Genomic DNA, 14,430 nt, shown 5'->3' with positions numbered 1-14,430 from the left:
CTGTCTCTCTCTCTCTGTCTCTCTCTCTCTCTCTCTCTCTCTCTCTCTCTCTCTCTCTCTCTCTCTCTCTTTCTCTATCCATCCATCTATCAGAGAAGATTCATGGCCTAACCAGGCTCAGTAAACGAGTCTGACAGTTGTACCCACAAGCCATAATTTAAAAAATGACAAGTTTGAGGCGCCATGAAATTATCAATGTCAGCCAGCAGGCAGCCACCACTCAGGGTTAAAAAGAGATTTTATCTTTTCTTTCTCCTTTCTACATCCTCTATTTTTTCTGAACTACTTCATCTTTTCTTTCCCCCACTCAGCTTCCTCCTTATACTACTTTTTAATCCCTCTTTTTCTTCCCGTCTCTTTCAGTAAACATTTAAGGATGTGTGCTGATTTTGGCAGTTGAGTAGGTGTTTCTGAGTCACTCAGACCTTCAGCTGAGTGATATGGATGTATGGACACACACACACACACACACACACACACACACGTTATAAGGATTTAATTCCTGTTTTTTTTTGTCTGATGTCTTTGCTTTATAGGGATGTCAACAATGCATGGAGAACTAGGAATGCCACTTAAAAAGTCTAATGCATAAATCAATCGGTTATCAGATAATTAATTCAAATGTAAATAAGTCACAAACTGAAAAATGCATATACATCTGTACCATTTCATTTCAATATGTTAAATGTAGAAAAAATTAATTTAATTTTATTTAATTTTAATAAATTTTATTTTAAAAAAGCATTAAAAGATCAACATAATTTACAGATTGCGTTTCTTTTTGTTTGTGTAATTGTTACATTTAAAAGTGATTCATCAATTTATTTTCATTTTAACTTAACATTTTTAAACATGAATTAAGTGGCACTCCTGGTCCACCAAAACAGGGTGAATTTACTAAGCATGCACATATGTTGCATATCATGCTGCTTACTTTTAGCACGGCATCATGTTGATTTAAGTCATCGACTTTTTTCGCAAAACACTACTTTCTATGCAAAAGATGCTCATTATAGATTACGTTTTATTCACAAAAGTCTGAGCTGTTTGCTTGCTGGTTGATACAACTGTATAGAAAGGTTATGCAAACACCCTGTTACAAATGAATCTGCTCATGTAATTTTTTAAACATGATCTTTTCCACAAGACTCTATTTTTGTTGTAAATGTGAAGCATAGAGTCCCTTGGATGCTTTTGAGGTTCTGATCATGCTTTTGAAGCAAACTTCTGACTTTCATCATTGATTTCTGCATCATCTTGTGTTTGTAGGTCTGGAGTTCGCCTACTCTGCAGCCCCACGCTCCATGCAGAGTGCTATAATGGGCCTGTTCTTCTTCTTCTCTGGAATCGGCTCCTTTGTGGGATCAGGACTACTAGCTATCGTCTCTCTCAAAATCATCGGCTGGATGTCCTCGCATAAAGACTTCGGTAAGACTTGAGTGAGGGAGAGCGTTAGAAGATACGTGAATAGCACTGCACAGCATAAGGTCTGGGATGAAACGAATGTAGCTCACCTAGTTTTTGAATGTCTGTTTAAATGAGTGTGTGCATGAATATAAATGCAAGTGAGTGTGTGGGTCAGGATTTGGCTGCATTGAAAGGACCAAATGTCCTCATAATGATCTTAAAACCTAAAATTAGATGCACTATGGGGACTTGTGAGGAAAAGGGCTTGATAAGCATACTTAATTATGACTTAATGAAAATTTTAAATGCAGAAAGGTTTGCGTGAGGGTCAGAGGGGATAGAAAATATGATTTAGCTCAGTATAAACACAATAACACAAAAAGTCCTATTCCCGCAGGTTGGGTGTCTAAGGAACACAACTTTGATTTCATTGTCCTTTATAAGCTGAACGATGCTAAAATATCCTGAAAATCAATGACTTGTATGTTCCATCTTGATGAATGAAATCGATGATGAAAGATGCTCCCTGATCAGCATTCTGTTTAAATGTGGTGAATTGTAATAATGCCAAGAGAAAGAGAGGTCGTACCTTTCAGTTCTGGGGTTTTGGCAGAGATGAAGTGACGAGGTGAGCACATGTGTTTGATGGATGATGTGTGTTTTATGTGTGTGTGCACATACGGAGGCTTGAGTGCAGTCATCTCTAACTAAACCCAAGAGGTGCTTGCCCATTCGGCCACTGTTTATGTCTGTGTGTGTATCCTTCCCAATAAAAAGTGCCATATTTTGTTGGCCTTTTTAATGATTGATGACATATGTAGAAAGATCAGATAGAAAAGATCTATCAGACACAGATTCAAACATTGCAAGCATTGTTCTGCTTCCATCTTTTCAGAAAGCCATCTTTATTGTGCTTAAACAACTGCAGACAGCAGTTATTTTGATATACAGTGACATACACATTATTAACTTAAAATATTGCTTAGTCTGCCATAATGCTACTTCAAGATTTTTCTGTATTGGACCAGTTTCCATTGTCAAACTGATTTTAAAATCAGATACTTTATATAATGCGTGGAGATTAAATCAAAATGGGCCCCTGATTTCTTAAATAAATGTCCATAGAATTACATGCATCAATCGTCAATACATGTTGTTATTTTGTAGAAAAATTGATGTTTTCATAAACTTTCATCAAAGTGTAATAACTCTACAGTTCATCCTAAAGGCACAATATAAATATCAACCAATAATATCTATATTTCACCCACTTTTCAGGATCCAATCAAATCCAGATGAAGTAAATCAAGTCCTGTCCTACATTTTCTGCTGAATAGTCTGTTTCGCTTATAAATGTGCCATGTTCTCTTACATGTGTTGTCAAAGGCAGTTTCATGTTGTCTGGAGTAAAGTTAACTTTTGAAGTGTCTGGAGAAAGAAAGCCATACCTGAGTGCCAAATCTCGTATTATGAATGCACATGGTAATTGATGGTCATGTCAGGCTTACACCAGGATCGGTTTGTAAATCTGTCGCAGAGGGGACGATGAATAGCACAAAGGAGACAGTAGATGGATGTGATTTCCATCGCAATGACAGCTCAATGGTTCAGATGTACTCCCACCCATTCTGTGTATCTGAGGCAAATGAACAGTTTACGCACAAACTACTTCAACACCCATTAATACAGCACACCAAGACAGGTGTGAGGCATTTCTGCTGGCATCAGTGAGAGTGCATGTACTTTAAATCTGTATCTCTTTGCTCTGTTTGTTTGGCAAGCATCATTGGAATATTAGAGTGGGTCTTAATATGAATTATATGACACATTGTTTTTTTTTTCCCCCTACACTTTTAGTGATAGAAGAGAGAGGACAGGAAATGAGAAGTTGAAGAAAGAGAATAGATTCTGATGGAACAGTCAGACTCAAATCTGCAGTGTCCATATGAGCACCACATGCTTTAATATGAATTATAACACATTGCTATTCCTCTTTTTTTTCTTGATGCCATTTTTAGTGATAGTATAGGCAAGAAAGAGGACAGGAAATTATAAGGACAAGTGGAAAGAACAGAATCGGGATGTGATGCAGTCAGACTCAAACCTGCAATGTCCATATGAGCACCACATGCTTTAATATGATTTTTTCTTGACACATTTATATTCTTTATTTTCCTTTTTGCCAATTTTAAGACCACGACACACCAAGCCAATGGTCGGCCAAAGTAAGGCGACTGAGCATCTATCATTGAGCATCTATCAGCTGAGTTTTTGCAGTGTGTTTCACACCGTTGGTGGCTTTTTGGCTGGTTGAGCATGTTGGATCAACTTTAGGCAGTTGCTGAGAGAGATCACTCTGATTGGGCGTTCAGCTTGGAGTACCAGTGCAGGAGAAGAAAAAATAAAAATGATAAAAGCAAGTGAAAACGATAAAGTCAAGAGGGCACACACCAAATGCTCTTTGAATTTTACATCTTCATCTTGCCTGAACATTCCAATACACAGATATTTTCATAACAATTTTTTTAATGGTCGCTGCTGATATCCTATAGAGCAGGGTGGCTGATGGCCTATATAAAGTGATTGTATGATATCACAACAGTTTAAACATAGTAAAGCAAGCAGGCATAACTATTGCTGAAATTAATTTCTATATTTATTTGACATAATATTTACTAAATTAATATAATTAAAAATTGAATGAAAATGAAAATAAAAATAAAAACTTGATCAAATCTGTAAAATATAGATATTCTATTATGGTATACACATACAGGGCTTGACATTTACTTTTTTGCTCACTGGCTAATGGTTTTCCAAATTGACTAGCAACTCCGCATTTTCACTGGCCACAATTTTGTTGTTGGGAAATAATGTTTTATATGACTTAATACTGCATGCAAAAATGTATTTAAATTGATTTCCAGGTCATTTTTGACCTATTTAAAGGGCATTTTTCCCTAACAGTATTAAATGCATGCATCATCTTTCATATCAAATTCTAACATTTTATTAATAATTTCACTTAATATAATAAGATAATATAGGACTGTTACCAATCATATGAAATCAAGAGGGGTGTAACGATACACATATTCGTATTGAACCGTTCGGTACGAGGCTTTCGGTTCGGTACGCATTACAAACCGAATGATTCGTTGGACTAATCCTATTACATATGGAAACTAAAAGAGCTTTAAGTGTGTGAAATATAATGTTCTCAGTGCTACTGCGCTCAACAAGGCAGCCCAAACGACGTAACAGGCAACGTGCTGTCTGCCCCGTGATAACCTCCCCATGCTGGGGTGCGTCGAAAGATGATGATCTTGTATCGATGATAGCCAGAGATATGGTCAAAAACAACAATTATTGGCAATATTAAGAGGATTTGGCACTTCCAATTAATGTAGGCCTGTTACATTCTTATTTTTATTAGGACTATTATTATTATTATGAAGTTACTTTTATTATTAAATTAAAATTACAATTAATTTGCCCCGCAATATTAGCTACCGTATAACTGACGCGCTGCGAGGATAAGAAAAGAATAGGCTATTTACTCCTCAATTAAAATGTAAAAAATGTCTTTAAAAACAGGTCTATATACAATGAATTAAAGGCCTATAATTAAAATATTAACTCAGCAGTCATCAATTAAAATCAATGAATACAAAGCTATTATAGCTTTAGCCTATTTCAAGCACAAACTTTCAAAAACAACCTGTTTAACACAAAATACGTTTCTTGTCTTTTTTTTCACTATGTACAGGCCACAAGAGAAATATCAAGGGAATAAATGAAAACAGTTAGCTATATACCATTATCAGCGCATGTTGAAGTAGACATCTGAGAGAATATGCGGCGACAGATGCCGAAAGCGCTGTCATTACTCCGTCATTCCGTTTTTACTTTCACTTTCTGCATAGTGAATTGACTGAGATTAAGACATTCACGGGCATAACTCTTGCACGAAGTTTGCACGTTGCTTGTGTGTGATATCCAATGACTCGCCTTCATGGTTTAAAACAGAAATATTTCCAACATTGCGATGTAAGCAATTACCACGACATTACCCCCAATTACCCCCCCCCGTATCGAAAAAACGTGACACCACTGTGTCGTATCGAACCAAACCATGAATTTTGTGAATCATTACACCCCTAGAAATCAGTATCAACAAAACCAATCTTTCCACTGCAGAAGAAACAAAAGTGACTGAAGCGGCATACAGATGTTTTTACGTAAACAGTTCAATGTAGCTGAAATATAGCACGAATGCATTTACACTGCATGCAAAATTATAACAGCATAAATAATGTTGTGAGCTCGGTGTTTTAAAATATATATATTTTTGAATATACAAATATGAAATGTTGAAAAAAAATGCAAAGATAAGCTACTATGAAAGTAAACCGCCAATAGGTGGCAGCAAGTGACTATCTTAATTAGCATGCCTTCAAACGATTCGTTCAGATGGCTGATTTATTCAAGAATGAAGCAAGTGCCTGTCCTTATGAATGGACCACTGAATCATTGACTCAAATGACTCAAAATTCAAAAACGCGAATCATTTATTAACAAAACACCGCTGTGTGCTGCTCAGAGATGCGTGACTGTTTGGAACTATTTTAATTAACCAAATGGAGCAAAAACAGTCAACGTTGGCAATATATCCTTTCAATAAATTCACATTCAAATATTGAACTAAAATGTATATTAACTACTCGTTTTAACTCTTGTATAAAATGTCAAATTTGCAATCGTGGTTTTCAGGGAACTTCCCTCTCTTGGTCATGTCATGTTGCTTAACTACTGTAGGCTATGTTATAAATATAAAAACTAAGTTATATTTTTATGTTTCTTCTGTGTGCAGTTGCATTCATTTGTTTTGATTTCTCCACGAGATTCTCTTACATAGGCTGCGTGAGCTTCAGCTGGCGCGACCTTGTTGTTACTGATTATCCATTATCAATCTCCGTTTACACCGATGTAATAAAATCAGAACCATTCTCGACGAAATTTCAATGCAATTACACGTTTTAATCAGATTAGTTGTCTGGTCGTGCAAGTAAATTTCTCTTCTTTCACTTGCCCCTTCAAAAAATCTACTTGTCCTGGACAAGCATTAATGTCGAGCTCTGTTACTGTTGGCTATATAAAATTCATCCCACCAGAGTGGCTAGTGGGAGGGACTGTGTTACCCGCCACAGCTGAAATCCACCCGCATTTGGCGGGTGTTAATGTCAAGCCCTGATGGTATAGCCTATCAATCTTTCTGTTTCTAATAATTGAAAAGCGAATGCTATAATATTTTTTATTATGCCATTTACTTTGTTTGAACGTTTATGTGTAATAGTTTATTAGTCGGATCTGTTAAACAGAGATAATAAACTAAAGAAGATGGAGAAAGGGAGGCGCATTCTAAGTACTGTCAAAATAAAAGTCCTGCCTCTGACATATCGGGCCAACAGGAAAAAAAAAAATGATTGGGCGATGCTGATAATTACAAAAATGCCAAATATCATTTGATATATCGGCCTTGGCGATATATAGGTTGACAACTAATAATGACATGACCATCTGGAATGAAGAAAGTGATCAACATGATTCATATTCAAAATAGTAAGAATGCTGCTGCTTGTTTATGGTTTATATATCTACAGTCCTAGTTTGAGTTTTCCTTTTCAGAATGAATGAATACAGACCACTGACACCTGCTGGTGGGCAGAGTTATTTCCTCTCATGCATGTGCAGAACGTACATGCTAATTGGCCATTGAATGTAATCTTTGCCGTGTGTTCAAGCCAACTTTTGTGTCCCAAACTACGTGTCACCACTACTTCATTGATGTCAGTTTGGTGTGTCATGGCCTTTAGTGATAATAGAAAGTAGGTTAAGTTAAGTTAATTATGAGGAGAAGTAGAAGAAACAGAATCGGGATATGATGCAGCCAGACTGAAATCTGCAATGTCCATTTGAGTACCTTCGGCCTAAATATCAGTTACTGTATATGACTATAATATTTTATTCTCTTTTTGCCACTTTATGTTGAAAGTAGAGAGAGGACTAGAAGTTATGTAGAAAAGTGAAGGTGTACTGGATAAGGATATGATGTCTTCCTCCAAGGGACGAAGAAGAGACACCTGCAGACTATCACACACTGAAATCTGAATTAGATGTTGAGGATGACTTTGTGTCTGAACAATAGGAAGGATCAGTCTGGGTTTCATGTTGTTATTTTTTATTTTTGGCCAGCAACATAATGTTATTCTTTATCTCTGCTGGTTACTCAATTACTGTTCTCTGTCCGTGTTTCCTGTGGTGTCGGACTCTGCAGGAAACGAAGAGATAGAGCAAATTATGCAGCGTTAAGTAGAGAACTTTCAAAGTGTATGTACACACAGGCACTATCCAAGCCTGTGGCGCGCCTGCGGATGCATATACAGACTCCAACTTGTATGGGATGAGACGCCCAGGTATTAATCACTAGCTGCAGGGCCTGATTACCCAGCATTCAGCTCTGTAACACACTCTCTAGCACTTATTTTCACAAATTTGAGCGTCCTCCCAGTATACCATTTAGCAGATCAAACCTACTTCTCAGGTTGCATGCGAGGGTGAGTTCGACACACTCTCTTACTGTTAAAATCCTACAGCACTTGGCAATAATCTTTGTAGCACTGAAGGCATTCGGCCCACAGGGCTATCGGCTACAACTCAGAATCACTTATCGTTCTGATCACCACAGAGCTTCCATGGTCCCCATAGGCTAGCAGGTGTAAATCTGCAACCTGTCGTACAGCCATGCTAATCAGAGTTGTTTTATTTTTTAAATTCTTGCTTTTTTCATACGTCACAACTTGTATGGTTTTCTTTGAGTATCTTGTTCCATGAGTACTGCGTTTTAAAATGTCAGGTTAAAATAACTTTTAAAAACACTGTAGCGAATCAGCTCATAAGGGAAATATGAATAATTAATCATTAAAATAGTCTAAAAATATCAAAGACAACATACACCATGACCTGAAGGATACACTGTTCATTCAAAGAAAGGTTTTCCTATGAATTAATTAGTAGAAAAGTCCATTTCTACTGTGCCTTGTGCCTCTTGCGATGGAACATGCAGTGATTTTCCCTGCTTCGCATTCCATTAGGTCGTAAATGTATCTGGTGTCAGGGTTGCCATGGTAACCAGGGTCCTGGGCCCTGTTCACAGACAACTTGGCACCCAGTATGTTTATTGGGTGAGGGGTCTGTGAACGTTTGTTAATCTAATGAATAATTGATTTGTTAAATCAAATGAAAAATTGTGTTTTTGATTGGTCCAGACGCTACAACACATCTGAATGAACTTGAAACCAGCATAGTTATAGAAGATGTCCTATAGTTCACCCAAAAAAGAAAATTCTGTCATCATTTCCTCACTCTCAAGTTGTTCCAAACAAGTGACTTCCTTCTTCTGCTGAGCACAAAAAAGGCTACTTTGAAGAATGTTGGACTCCACTGACTTCCATATGGGGGGGAAATAAAGCTAGAAAAATCAGTGACAGCAACTGTTTGGTTACCAGCATTCATCAAAATGTCTTCTTTTGTGCTCAGCAGAAGAAAGAAATGTATACAGGTTTGGAACAACTTGAAAGTGAATAAATGATAACAGAATTTTCTTTTTTGGGTGAACTATTGAATCAGCTTGATCAATCAACTAGTCGTTCATGTAATCCACCTGTTAATTTTGAAAATAGTCTACTTTTTGTACTTTGCTCTAAGAATCTAGTTTTGTTTCCCAGATGTACTTTGCGATTAATCTCATCTGAATCTGCCAAGTCTGTTTTTCTCACAAAACCTCTGTAAAAAAAAAAAACAGACCAAAAAAATCTGTTTTTCGGCAAACTTAATGGTCCTCTGAGAAATCTAATCCCATCCGAATGGAAATGTCTGTAATTGCTGATATTCTTTTATCACAGTGCCTCTCCTCATGTGAACTACTATCTTGCTGAATTGTCAATATGGATGGCATCTGACAAAAAAAGTAATATAAAATTAATTAAAGTGATGCAAATCACAGAAACTTATAAGACTATTTTAATATCAATATTAAAATATGAACATACAATATTAATATATTATCTGCACATTTACATGTTTTTTTTTTACTTCTATAAACTTAATCACATCACATGACTTTCTGTAACTCCCACATCTAGAAAACAAACACTCCTACCTGTGTAATAAACAAGGAGATGTTAGCCCGTCCGAATCAATACAAAATCACAGACGTCAGATGATAAGTAATTAAACATCGTTTAGAAAACTAGTCTCGTCCAGATAGGGCTCTAGTGATGAGCTTTAAGAACACAGTGACAACAGAAGTGCTATTGAATGTGATTTTGCTCCATGTGCAGAGAAAAGTTACCGTTGGGTAAGATGTTGTGTGTTGTAGATGTGCTCTTTACAACAAACTTTTCTAAGAAACCTTTTGCTCTAGTTCCCAGAAGTTTATTACTTTTTCACCAACGTATGATATAGGCTTTGATAAATATTTTCAGAGACATTTTCCCCTCATCCTTTATTTTATCTGCAGGACTGCAGGTGTCACCAGGCTCGGCTTTGCCTCACGGTATTGGTAAAATGAATTCTTTCAAATCTCTTCTCTGGACTCCCAGGGAGCTCCTCTGATTTTCTTTTTTCCTACAGGGTGAAACTTGACATGTGAGTCTGTCTCACATCGATCTCAGGTCAGCTTAGAAACATGCAAAGAACCAGAGGGCCCGCAGACATGACCCTCTCTTCCTGGTCTAGAATCTGTATCTGCCACTTACAGAAATGTCAATGTTTTAATCAAGGCCAAGAGTCTCAGGAAAAGAGAGAGCGTGTTCACTGAATATGACAAAAGGAAAGAAAGGTGTCTTTCAAAAGAGTGCAGACAAAAGAATATGAGTGAGAACAAGGAGATAATAGTGAAACATGTTTGTGTCAGCTTTATTCTGTACCTTGCCTCAAGTCATCTAACAAGGCCCTATGGATATATCAACTACCATTCAAAAGTTTGGTATAAAGATTTTTTTAATGTTCTTGAAAGAAGCCTAATTTGCTTACCAAGGCTGCATTTATTTACTTATTAGAAAACGGTAATATTTTGAATATTAGTACAATTTGAAATAACTGTTTTATAATTTAATATATTTAAATTTTAATTTATTCCTGTGATTGCAAAGCTGCATTTTTAGTATCATTACTCCAGTCTTCAGTGTCGCATGATCCTTCAGAAATCATGCAAATGTGCTGATTTGCTCAATAATTATCAGTGTTGAAAACAGTTGTGCTTTTTAATGTTTTTGTGGAAACTGTGATACATCTGCAAATACATATGTCACATTTTTTAAAAGCATTATCCATGTAAATACACTTTTGTAGCATATTTATTATTTTAGATACTCTGTACTTCTGTGAATACATGTAAATCTCATTTGTATTACAGTATTCATGTTTCAGCCTGGACAACAATGCTGTTTTGTTTTGTTTACATTCAAACAGGTACCATTTATTAATGGTTTTGACACTGCTGCTTACAGAAATCCCCCCAGACAAGAGAGTCATAAAATATGAACATCTCTGCATTTGCAGACCCTGACAAATGGCACTGAACTCTGTGTGCTGACTCGTGTAATCTCCTGTAGGAAAACCGTCAAGGCATCAGGACGAGTAGTGCTGAAATATTGTTGTTGGGATTGGCACACACAGATAGAGCCAAGAGGGGAAAGAGCTGTTGTGATGTGAGCATCATGCTTATTTGTTAGGGCGCATTTGTTCCACGTGTCGAAAGCAAAGACGTTTGCTCTGATCTCTGTCTGTCTCCATGTGTTCTGGTCAAAGAGACCTACCTATCAAAAAATGGCTGCTGAAAATTCAGCTTTGCCATCACAGAAATAAATGGCATTTAAAAATATATATTTAAATAGAAAACCGTTATTTTAAACAGTATTTTGCGATATTACAGTTTTTACTTATTTGATCAAATAAATGCAGCCTTGGTCAGCTTTATAGATAGTTGCTTTATAGATGCATTATAACTTGATCTGCGACGGTTTCTGCATTAAAAAAGCAAATCAATTGAAACTGAAAATATAAAGTAAATTTTAAATATCCTGTTGTCTTTTTCTTTTTCATTGTCTCTTTCTATGATTCCACCTAAATAAATCAAGCTGCGCTTCTTCAATCTCCACATTTCTCTCTTAGTCTGCCAAACATTTATGGGGCCAGTTAATGTCTTTTATGGGCAGCTCTTGTTTTGTCTTTTGTGGACGTAATTGGAAACTCTGCGAGTGTTTGGCAGCCTGTTGTGCCTTTAATGAAGAGTGTGTGGCCAGCAAAAGCATTGAGAAATAAACTAAGACAAACCACAACAAAGCTAACTAGCACTTCCATCACTGTGACAAAAAATGGCCTTTATGGACTTATGAATATGTTTGCTGTTTGCACTAATATATGATTTATGATCTGTGTGGTGGTTCCTCCTTAAAGAGTGTTTCTGTCTACACCACTGCAGATGGGTATTCATTTAAAACATATGATCATACTCATGTTCATGGTTACCATTCAGTTACATTGTATGGAAAAGTGCAGCATGAACATTCTGCCTGACATCTCCTTTTGTTTTGCTCATGAGAAAGAAAGTGACAGAGTATGAGTTTAGAGTAATGTGAGGGAAAGTGAATGATGACAATGTTCATTTTTGGGCGAACTGTCCTTTTAAATACTTGAAGAGTTAAAATCACTTAACGTTTCTAAAACTAAAAAGTTAAAATCACAAATTCTAACGACGTTCTTACCTTTCCTCCCGTCCCTAACCTTGCCTGTGCATTAATTAAACCAATATCTGTCCCCGCAGTCTGCTGTATAGCAATGTGTTTGGAGAGTTGCATTGATCAGCAGACACACTTCCTCCTCAAAGCTTATGGCTTCCCTGCTGAGCACATTGTTTTACTTGTGTGCAGTATGTATTATTCAGCAGGAGTGAGGAAGCATGGCAGACACTCCTCTCAGGTCAACTGCGGTGTGTGTCTGTCTGTGTGTGCTGGCCAATCTGTGCTGGACAATAGAAAGTAATAGTGCTTTTTTTGTAGAAGAGCACTTTCGTTGTTTAAGATAGAAACAGCATTGAGAGATGGGTCCAATGAAATGGATATGGATGCTGAGACGTGTAATTTGCGTGAATTTAGGTTAATTTCTGTGAATGGTGTCCATATGGTCACTTTATCGAAACATTGCTCTTTTTGCCCGATCAGTCCAACACAACAAATGTTATGAGTTTGGGGCAGGTCTATCTTTGGTAAACCAAGAGAGTGCAACAGTCCAGTAAAAGAAGTAAAAATCCCCTTCATTTTCTCCATAGGGGAATCGATTTTTATTTATAACTTATAGACTGTTAAAGACAGAGCTGTGAGCTATGAGGTATCAATAATTGTTATATGCTTTTGTTGAGGCTATCAGACCACATTATTTCAACTTATTTCTTAACTCTATCCTGGCCATTGACAAGATTTTCCATAATTTATGACACCCTTCCCTGCCATTGAGTGATTCCAGCAATCCTTGTTTGCACTGTTATATGGTAGGGGCACTGTTACAGATCTTCTGAAAGAGTACAGCATTTGGATCCAAAAATAAGTGTATAAAAATAAGTAAACCATAAATAGTTGATATAAGTTGTTTATGCACAAGTTAGCTAACATTCAACAGCATATAAATCTAAAATTAAGCTTGAGAGAGAGAGAGAGGATCTGTTTTTTTTCTTTTGATACATTTCTGAGGGGTCATGAAAGATTTGTTAATATGATAAAAAATGCTGGTGGTGGATGCAAAGAAATATCCACCTATCAGGGAATCGCAACAAGCAAATCGTGGCAAAGGAATTACTTACTTTCACCTGCCCACTTCCATAAAAGCACTGTGAATGACAAAAGTCAGTTTCCCTAGTTTCTGGATTTATTTATGATTTTCAAATGATTTATTTATGATTTTCAAATATATATACAGCGGGTAAAATAAGTATTGAACATGTCACCATTTTTCTCAGTAAATATATTTCTAAAGGTGCTGTTGACTTGAAATTTTCACCAGATGTTGGTAATAACCCAAGTAATTCATACATACAAAGAAAACAAAACAAATACACTGAACAAAATTATAAACGCAACACTTTTGCCCCCATTTTTCATGAGCTGAACTCAAAGATCTAAGACTTTTTCTATGTACACAAAAGGCCTATTTCTCTCAAATATTGTTCACAAATCTGTCTAAATCTATGTTAGTGAGCACTTCTCCTTTGCCGAGATAATCCATCCACCTCACAGGTGTGGCATATCAAGATGCTGATTAGACAGCATGATTATTGCACAGGTGTGCCTTAGGCTGGCCACAATAAAAGGCCACTCTAAAATGTGCAGTTTTATCACACAGCACAATGCCACAGATGTCGCAAGTTTTGAGGGAGCGTGCAATTGGCATGCTGACTGCAGGAATGTCCACCAGAGCTGTTGCCCGTGAATTGAATGTTCATTTCTCTACCATAAGCCGTCTCCAAAGGCGTTTCAGAGAATTTGGCAGTACATCCAACCGGCCTCACAACCGCAGACCACGTGTAACCACACCAGCCCAGGACCTCCACATCCAGCATCTTCACCTCCAAGATCATCTGAGACCAGCCACCGATCTTTGAGTTCAGCTCATGAAAAATGGGGGCAAAAACAAAAGTGTTGCATTTATAATTTTGTTCAGTATAAGTTCAGAAATTAAGTTATGTGTAATAAAATTTGTATTACACATTACACCATTTATATATATATATTATATATATAAATGTATAATATATATTTATATAGTATATATATACAGTATCTCACAGAAGTGAGTACACCCCTCACATTTTTGTAAATATTTTATTATGTCTTTTCATGTGACAACACTGAAGAAATGACACTTTGCTACAATGTAAAGTAGTGAGTGTACAGCTTGTATAACAGT

General features: G+C 36.6%; 1 protein-coding gene across 1 annotated transcript in view; it reads left to right on the top strand.

Annotated features, from left to right (window-relative positions):
- Window positions 1-14,430, top strand: part of slc15a4 (solute carrier family 15 member 4) — a 61,496-nt gene that overhangs the window by 40,898 nt on the left and 6,168 nt on the right. The window contains exon 8 of the mRNA XM_016471200.1: window positions 1,270-1,428. Coding sequence (XP_016326686.1) covers window positions 1,270-1,428 — 159 coding nt within the window. The remainder of the gene's footprint in view (window positions 1-1,269; window positions 1,429-14,430) is intronic.

The sequence above is a fragment of the Sinocyclocheilus anshuiensis genome, unplaced genomic scaffold (genome assembly GCF_001515605.1).
Source record: "Sinocyclocheilus anshuiensis isolate Anshui unplaced genomic scaffold, SAMN03320099.WGS_v1.1 scaffold296, whole genome shotgun sequence".
NCBI lineage: Eukaryota > Metazoa > Chordata > Actinopteri > Cypriniformes > Cyprinidae > Sinocyclocheilus > Sinocyclocheilus anshuiensis.
This window is presented reverse-complemented; position numbering and strand designations above follow the sequence as displayed.